The following is a 9,572-nucleotide window of genomic DNA, read 5'->3' as shown; positions in this document are numbered from 1 at the left end:
GTCAGGGCTGAACATACCATGCCCAGATGTTCTGCAGTCCTTCCCGCCCCTAGTCCCCTGCGGCTCACCGCACATCATCGCATCATCAATATATATATGGTCTGACTCTGGCTACAACTTGACCCTGTAAGCCAACAGGGTCAAGTTCAAAATCCCAGAGTTTATTTTGTCTGGATTTATTTTTCTTTTCTTCGATTCCTCTCTGCTTTGTTTTAATCCCCATCCAGATGGGACAGGCTGTCAACAGAGGGCTGAATGTGCTGTTTTCTGGAGATGTAGAATAGAATGCCTTTATCAATCCCACACTGGGGATTAATACATTTGCAGAAATGTAGAGAGTTTTTTGGAAGGCTAATCTTGACTGTCTGATCCGAAATATCAGAATCAAAATAGAACAGAACAGAATCCTCTAGAATTAAAATAAGCGATGTGAAAATGGGCCTTGGAGTACGGCCTTGAACTATATGAACAGTAGACTGACGTCCAATCATTTGTCACCTATTATTTGCTTGATAAGCTTTTTTTCCCCCCCGTTTCCTTCTGGGAAATCCGAAAACCTAAATTTAAACCAAGCTCAATTTAAAAGTGTTCTTTGATCCTCGGCAATGCGTCCTGCAGCATCTATTTAAACACAGCGGCGCTGCTGCGGCTGAGGCCGAGACGATCGCACCTGCTGCGTTCCCCCTTCCGCTTAATCCCAGATGAGCCCTAAGCTGCTTTCCATTCTCTTCCGCGCCGCGCATAAAACCGAGCGCCTGCCAGCAGAATGGAACGAGGCCGGGAGCCAGGCGGACATCAAGGAGTCGACGCCGCTGTCTGTTTGTCCACATCCACTTTAATCATCTACGCGTAACATGTCATCATGGGAAAAATGAGTGTCCTCTTTTCCCGTAAAAAAACAAACAAAACAAAACAAACAAAAAAAAAAACAGAAACGTGGCTCAGCTCATCCTAACACATGAAGTGTTTCTGAGTCGCTGCAGAGGAAGCAGGCTAACCCACTGATAACAAACTTGGCTCTATCCCTGCAATCAAGTCATGAATCCTTGAAATAATATGTCATTTATTTTTGTTTCTAAGTAGATGGCTTCCACCTCACTGGGCTGCGCCTCCAGTGTCGAACATCTTCTTGCGGCCCTCCATGCCCGACATGGCCTCCACGTTCTTGCGCCAGTCGCCCACCTCAGTAGTGAGCACCTGCAGCGGGAGGAGGGGAGAGGTGATTGGGTGCAGGTGTGAGAGCAGAGGTGTTTTTTGTTTTGTTTTTTTGGTTATTTTCCCTTAGGAGACGCCACTGGGATACCTTGTCCTGTTTGACGTCCTCCTTCTTGACCGACTTGAGGTTGGCCCGCAGGTCCATGGAGCCCTTGTGCTTGGAGCCCAGCAGAGCTCTCATCATCTCGTCGGCCGACACTCTCACCTTCCTCAGCGCCGGCTTCTTGAACTTGCCTCCGAGATCCTGCACCTTCAGCTTCAGCTCGTGGATCTAATATTTCCAACAAAAAACAGAGAGAGAGAGATAGAGACAAACACATTGATCTAAAAGGAAAAGAACCGCTGCTGAAAAGTTTTTCATTTTTAATGGCCAGCTATTTGAAGTGCGCCTCAACAAAAAGCAAACTTTCATGAAGTGAAAGTTTTACTCTTCTCCTTTCTCTTCAAACAAAGCACGTAAGTTTTTTTTTTTTTTTTCATTAGAAAATATTGACTCAACAGTGGAAGATGATTTGAGGAGCCGCAGTGTAGCTTACGTCTTTGTTGTGTTTGTTCACTTTGGATTCAGAGTCATATCTCTCCTCATCCACGACGTCGATTTTGGAGTGGAGCTGTTTGCACAGAGTCTGAGGGCAGAGAGGAAGGAGGAGGAAGAGAAGGAGCAGAAGGAGGAGGAGAAAGAGGAGAAAGAGGAGAAGGTTGTCAGTGTTTCACTTTGTACTTCCTGCTGTGGTTCCTCTCCGGTTCACAGCCCTGTACCTGCAGTTCAGCCAGCGACAGTCCGGACACTTTCAGTGGAGGCAGCTTCTCCCCTAGGTAGCGCTCTTTCTCCTCCTCCCTCTCTTGTGTCTCCCTCTCCAGATCCTCGCACGCTCTCGTGAGCAGGAGCATCTGATTGGATGAAAGGGGTCCAATCAAAGCTTGCACATGGACAGTCTGGTGTGACTCTATAAAGGCCCCATAATGAGCTGGTTTGAGATTTTTAAACTAGATTCTGCAAAACAACTACACCTTTAGCCCTCTGTTTACAGCATCCAGCAAAACTGACACACTGCTGTACCTTCCACATCTCTGGGAGGGGATAAACGCAAGGTGGCCTTAGAGGGCGGAGCCAATACTTGAAGAAAGGTATCATTCAGGTGTCAGCGCCCGTTGTGACATCACAGAGTCTAGAACTGCGAGTTTTAGAACACACTTTCTGAAAAGTGACAATCAGACACCTGGATTGCTGTTGGAAAACATTGGTAAAGTGGTATTTTGCATAATATGGGGCCTTTAATAAATACACACAGACACTCACAAGCACCAAAAAAAAGACAGAGAAAAGTTTGTCAGCTGACAGCTGTGCAACTCTTTAAAGAAACATCTCTCCGAAAGATTAACTCTCACCTTGAGCGAGAGCTTCCGGGAGGCCGAAATCTTCGACTTTGGCTGTGGGACAAGTTGAAACAGACCATTATTTTCGCAGATGCACGGGGAGCCAAATCACAATCTTGCCGTGTAAAGAATGTGGCGTCAGGGCGGGGGGAAGGGCCACTGTCCAGTAGTCGCCTCGAGCCACGATAAGGCTTTATTATTAGGATGAAGTCAAGGGGAAAGCTCTTGGCGATGCTGATAACCCCGCCACCGCCGACAGATGAGTGCTGCCAGATCGCCGGCGTGTGCAGAAGGTCAGCGTGTCCCCTTTGCCATGCTGGGGGATTTGGGGGGAGGGATTAGCGCGGTGGGATACAGTGTTGCTGGCTCACCTTATCCCCTTTGGGATTCATGGCTGCGGCTCCGCCTGGCTCCTGCAAATCCAAACAGGGAGAGAATGAGGCTGACGCCGGTCGGGAGGCATCCTGCTACTCAGCACTTCTGAACCGTTCGGCTCGCGGAGGATTAAAGTTTTGTCTTACCTTACTGCGTTGCTGCCGGCACATGAAAGACACAACAAATGCGGCTGTCAGAGAAGTTGATTCTAGCCGTACAGCCACTTAATTGTCATTTGACCCGTCAGGGCACCACAAAGCCAACAGCGTCAACATCAACTGCACTTCTGACGAGGAATGTTGAAGATGCAAAAAAGGAAAGAAAAATCTATCTAGCTTTTGATTGAACTAATTGGTTTGTTGGAAATGATGAACAGCAGTGCAAACTGATCTGATTATCTGGGAACAAACAGCAGGATTCATTAGAGTAGAAGGTAGTTAACACGATTTAAGAAGTACAATTCTTAGCTTTCTTTTAATAATGAATTTTCTGTTTGAACTAGAGGTGAAATGACATCAATTCAGACTTAAAACAAGACAAATCTTCTAAACTTAAAAACAAAAACTCACAATAGCACCATTTACTGCAAATAAACCCATTCCACTGTAACTGTCATTTACATTCAAGCATTAAGAAATGTGCTTGAACTATGTAAGAAGTAAGAAAGTCAGAAAGAGGGAGGCATCTTTTGTTCTTCTTGCTTTGAATAAAACACTTGATACTTTTGGGAAACAACATTAAAAAAAAAAGAAGAAAATGTGGGGTAAATGAGAGGGAAGTTACCTGCAAGTGCGGGTGTCTGCTGAGTCGAGCGGTGGCGGTGGCTGGAGACAATGGGCGGCCTTTTATTGAGGCTGTGGGCTGCAGATATAACGTCTGGTCGCAGGAATGCACTGGCACAGGACCAGGCATTAAATACCACCTCCCCTGACGCTCTGACAAGCAGCAGAGTGTAATAATAAATCATGAGCATTACCCTAATGGTATTGTCCCCGTGCCGAGGCCCTGTAGTGGGAATTTGTGGCTTCTTTTACAGATGAAAAAAAAATCAAACAAACAGAGAGCTATCATGTTGAGCTGCTTGAAAACTTGTGTTTATCTCACTGGGGTTCATAACTTTTAGAGAAGTTTTGCGTAATTGCTGGCCTGTTTTTGTCTGAATGCCATGAAAGCCTAAACATACAAATGCCAGTTTAAGACAATAATTTATAGGGTTGTGGGGTCCAACCGTCATCGGATAGACACTTTATTCTTAAGCAGCCATGCAGTGATGGTTACATCCTGTCACTAGACACCAGATTTATCTGAGTAAGGATCAAGGTTAAATAAGATGAATTTTTGATCTATTCTAACGGCGGTTTAGGATGGAACAGTTGAGCCGCCATCGGTTTAAAAAGGCCATAGAGAACTATAAATGACGTGAGTGACAAAAGCACAAGGAAATAACTGTAACCTTATTAAAGCCCTAAAAAAGATATCAAATTAAATGAATAAAATGAATTCAAAATAATTCCTAAAAATGTCCCCCTTTTCTACAAAAAGATTGGCTGATGTGTAATAATAAAGAGACCAATTTCACCACTGACCACCAGAGGGCAATAACAAAGCCTTAAGGACCTTTAACTTTTCGCTTGCACTGATTATGATAAATGTAAAGAGACATCCTAAACCGCAAAGAAATGAAAAAGGTTGCATATGTATTGACTCAAAACTATCAAATGTATGTCATCACCATCACTGGGAGACAAAAACCTCAAGCACAGCTGCTGGCCAATATCCAGGCTCCATTTTCATATGGGGAAACAAGCCTTAATGCGTTCACTGCGGGGGTCGGCGCTCCTCCTTGACCTCCTCGCCTCATTCTGGTGCCACACACAACTGTTTTCCTGTCAACAGTCTCTGGACCCTGCCTCGATCAAGACCTCAGAGCACGCACTCTAATCTCAGCCGGATCTCTGGCACTTGGCTTTGCAAATCCCTTCAGCCCCTGGGCATCAAGTTTCTGTTGGTGATTTTTTTTTTCTTTTTCTTTCCACCAGCTTCTTCCAGAGCATGAATCTGACCCAAGAAGCACTGAGGTGTTTCAGCATTAGCCACGCGGAAGTCTTAGGATGGGGAGGATGACGAACCTTTGCTCTCTGCTCTCTGCGCGGGCTTCTCCGAGGTCAGGGAATATAAAAGAAAGGATTTGTCTGCAGCAAAACAAACAGACACATACCAGACTGATCTGTGATCCTTTGGATAAGTATTTTTATAGATCGATCATTTTCAAGCTTTCCCTATTGTTATCAACATTTTTCAACAATAGAAATTCCCCATTGATTCCCTAAGATTTCACTTAATTTCATTCCCATTATATATCCCATTATATTTATTATAACTAATATGTGACTGATTGCACACAAATTAAACAAATGCAATTGTCCCATTGGTTCCATAATTTCCTGTTGTAGCAAATTAGAAAATATTACTGATGTGATTACTAATGCCGTTAAAATTCAATTTATCCTTGCACCCCTGCGATGTTGCTATATGTCAGCGCCGAAGGTCAACAGGAGCTGGAAGGACTTGGAGACCCGGCCCGTCTCACTGAGCCAGGAGGGCTAATAACAAGAAGGAAGATGTTGGAGGGGCGGCCAACAAACGCTCTGTCATGTTATTTTCGCAGTGATCCTGAGCAGGTGGAGATCTATTTCTGATGCAACCCAACTCCTCCCGTCTCCACGCAGACACAAAAATATACATATAAACGGAGGCTGTGGTATCAAAAGTGCTTTGTAAAGCACTCTCTACTTTTTATGTGCGCTCCTCAATCCCAGGAAGAAGACTTGTTTTGAATCAGCTCTGGATTGTGGAGTTTTTGTTTTTGCACACAGCTCTTTAAAAAAAATATAAACATGTGGTACATTTCCTTGGAAATAACACACACACACACACACACACACACACAATTTACTCTACATGTTAGAATCTGTTGTTTCAGACCAACAAAAACGTATTTTATGGAAAATCCCCTGCATGAGCAGAAAGGCGAAGTTGCAAGTTGCGAGTCAAGGGAGAGGCACCCAAATGCAGACAAGATGGCGGACACAATCTCCCTGGCCTAGAATTGGAACATTAAGTGTTTACTCCTCCTCTGTTCAATTATTGATATTTGGTGCACTTGTGGTTTGTCTGCTTTTTGTTGATGTTTTATTTCTTTTCTTTTCTTTTCTTTTCTTTCTTTCTTTATTTTTACATTTGTGTGTGTGTATATGCGCGTTGTTTGTAACCCCTTTGTTTTTTTTTTGTTGCGTTGACCTTGGCTTTGGTTTGTTATTGTTCTCTTCTACTTGGGGTGTTTGTTTGTTTGTTTGTTTTTTCTTTCTCTCTTTTCTCTACTGCACTGTTTGTAATATAGAAAGTGTGTTCTTTATATATGTATATGCAAAATCACAAATAAAGTGTTTGAAAAAAAAAAAAAAAAAAAAAAAAGATGGCGGACACGGGCGACGCCATATCTCCAATACCGGAACTCAAGGCCGGAACTCAATGCCGTAAGTTAGTTGATCTTTTTTTTTTTTATGTATTTTTTTTAATAATTGTACAAACAAAAACAAAAACAAAACAAGAAAACGCAATTGCAACAAAAACTATCTCACGAAAACTAAACTTGCGTCGCTATAACTTCCATACCAGAACTCCACAACGGAAGTTCATTCTTCTTCGTGAAATGTTTTGCTTATTCGGCGTCCATCCTGATAGCAGCATTGTATATAAAGAGCGCGAGAATGGTAAGAAAAAAGCAAAAACAAACAAACAAACAAAAAAGCACCAATGAGTGTGGCATGGTCACTACGATGCGATTCGTGCTATTTACTTATTTATTTATTTACTCTATTTATTTACAAATGCAATGTTTCGAAGAATTCGTTAAGAGTGTCGTGTTGTCGCGAAGGTTGTTTCTACGCTTGAGTCGATGGTCCGGGCTAACGGTATGTTCAGGAATATTGCTCAGAAGATATGAGCTGGGAAATGGACAGAGAAAACCAACCGTTTACCCACTAGGCCTGTGCGGCTAGTGCCAGCCGTTCACGGTACGGGACGGCTTGGTTGAAAGGTATTTCCATAAGAATGACTAGTACCTGAGCGTGGGCGGAGTCACGGTTGCAAGGCGAACCGAAGGTTTTATTGTGCCTCCCGTGTCTCTGAAACCATAGGATTCATTTTTGTATTAACCATGGTTTTGTTTTGTTTTGTGCGAGACATTTTCGTAGGGCTTTGAATGATTTTTGTTTAATACTGTTGACTTGTATCAAAACACTGTCCTAGAAGAGAAAATGTAGAGGCTGAAACGATAACCTGAGTCTCACAGTCATTTATTATTAGACAAGAATATCCGCACAACTTAAGTCCAGACAAAGCCCAAAACAGCAACAACTCTAGTTGACCGGTGTTAACAAGCGAGCAGCGTTTAAAAATCGTTATAGGGAGTGAAACTTACGAAACTTGCGAGCCAAAATCGCCGCCTCTTAAGTTTGCTGCCAGCGAACACAACACAAGCAGAGCACGGAGTTAGCGGTGGTGGCTAGCGGTTTATCGACACGATTCAACGGCTCTACTTTGCAAATAGCCTTAGAAACTAAAGTTGATTGATGTTACAAAACACATTTACAGTCCTCAAAACGACGCTGAAGTTGGCACCACATTCGCCGCCGTGATTTCTTAGGTTTCGATTCCACCTTAAAAAATAATTTCGCAATTTGACCACTAGATGGCCCTTTGGGGCGACTTCAAAGTAGGCAACTTTATCATTCACATTACTGTATTTCTCATTTTTGTTCATGATTTATTAAAAAAATATATATATATACAGTAAAATTAAATGCCGAGCGACTACCGAAGCACCAAGGACTACAATGGTCGGAGTGGAACGAATAGAGAAAATGTTGGAGGTTTGTTCAGCCTAATTCGGATGCGATGGAACACCGACACGGTGGCCAACGGAGTGAGGCGGGCTCGACTCGGCCGGTGGACGACGAGAGAATAGTCGACCACGACTTTGAAAACGTGCTTGAAGAACACGACAGAAGTTGGCACTACATTCGCCGCGGTGCTTCTTAGGTTTCGATTCCACCTTTAAAAAAAATAATTCTGCTATTTGACCACTAGATGGCTGTGCTTATCCCAACAATGTTCATCATATAAAATTCAGCGAATTATTGTATCTGGATTATTTCAAAATCTATATATTCTATATTCTATATAATTTCAAGGGAAATCATTTTTGGCCCTTTGGGACGACTTCAAAGTTGGCAACTTTATCATTCTCATTAATGTATTTCTCATTTTTCAAGTGGATTATTTCAAAATCTATACAGTAATATTTGACAAGTGAGGTATCATTGGAAAGCCTGGGGGCTCTACTATCACAATCCGTTGAGACATTTCACGGGAAATCGTTTTTGGCCTTTTGGGTGGAATCCAAAGTAGGTGATGATTTCCCGTGAAATGTCTCAACGGATTGTGATAGGAGAGCTCTCAGGCTTTCCAATGACACCTCACTTGTCAAATTTTACTGTATAGATTTTGAAATAATCATTAACAAATATGAGAAATACAGTAATGTCAATGGCAAAGTTGCCAACTTTGAAGTCGCTCCAAAAGGCCAAATATGATTTCCCGTGAAATGTCTCAACTGATTGTGATAATAGAGCTCCCAGGCTTTCCAATGATACCTCATTTGTCAAGTTTTACTGTATAGATTTTGAAATAATCCACCTGAAAAATGAGAAATACAGTAATGTGAATGACAAAGTTGCCTACTTTGAAGTCCCCCCAAAGGGCCAAATATGATTTCCCGTGAAATGTCCCAACTGATTGTGATAATAGAGAGCTCCCAGGCTTTCCAATGATACCTCACTTGTCAAGTTTTACTGTATAGATTTTGAAATAATCCACCTGAAAAATGAGAAATATCGCAATGTCAATGGCAGGTATTTCCATAAGCCTGACTAGTACCTGAGCGTGGGCCGAGTCACGGTTGCAAGGCGAACCGAAGGTTTTTTTGTGCCTCCCGTGTCCCGAAAACCATAAAATTCACTTTTTGTATTAACCGTGGTTTTGTTTTGTGCGAGACATTTTCATAGGGCTTAGAATGATTTTGTTTCATACTGTTGACTTGTATCAAAACACTGTCCCAGAAGAGTTGTTTATTATTAGACAAGAATATCCTCACAACTTAAGTCCAGACAAAGCACAAAACAGCAACAACTCTATTCGACCGGTGTTAACAAGCGAGCAGCGTTTAAAAATCGTTATAGGGAGTGAAACTTACGAAACTTGCGAGCCAAAATCGCCGCCTCTTTAAGTTTCGCTGCCAGCGAACACAACACAAGCAGAGCACGGAGTTAGCGGTGGTGGCTAGCGGTTTATCGACACGATTCAACGGCTCTACTTTGCAAATAGCCTAAAGTTGATTGATGTTACAAAACACATTTACAGTCCTCAAGCATGTTTTCAAATAGCGTCGTGGTCGACTATTCCCTCGTCGTCCACCGGCCGAGTCCAGCCCGTCTCACTCCCGTTGGCCACCGCGTCGGTGTTCCATCGCATCCGAATTAGGC

At 42.9% G+C, this 9,572-nt stretch overlaps 1 protein-coding gene across 1 annotated transcript; it reads right to left on the bottom strand.

Moving 5' to 3' along the window:
- Positions 1–815: 815 nt before the first annotated feature.
- LOC142890893 (troponin I, slow skeletal muscle-like) lies at positions 816–3,081 on the bottom strand. Its single transcript, XM_076030210.1, has 6 exons — positions 2,964–3,081; positions 2,605–2,646; positions 1,975–2,106; positions 1,752–1,841; positions 1,304–1,486; positions 816–1,197 (listed from the first exon to the last, which is right to left on the bottom strand). The coding sequence occupies exons 1-6, from the start codon at positions 2,982–2,984 to the stop codon at positions 1,096–1,098; spliced, it is 570 nt and encodes a 189-aa protein (XP_075886325.1). The 5' UTR covers positions 2,985–3,081; the 3' UTR covers positions 816–1,095.
- Between the last annotated feature and the right edge of the window lie 6,491 nt (positions 3,082–9,572).

Source organism: Nelusetta ayraudi, unplaced genomic scaffold, assembly GCF_046127955.1.
Source record: "Nelusetta ayraudi isolate G7.1 ecotype Tasmania unplaced genomic scaffold, CSIRO-AGI_Nayr_v1 ptg000027l, whole genome shotgun sequence".
Lineage (NCBI taxonomy): Eukaryota > Metazoa > Chordata > Actinopteri > Tetraodontiformes > Monacanthidae > Nelusetta > Nelusetta ayraudi.
The sequence above is the reverse complement of the archived record's forward strand: the minus strand, read 5'-3'. Positions and strand labels throughout refer to the sequence as shown.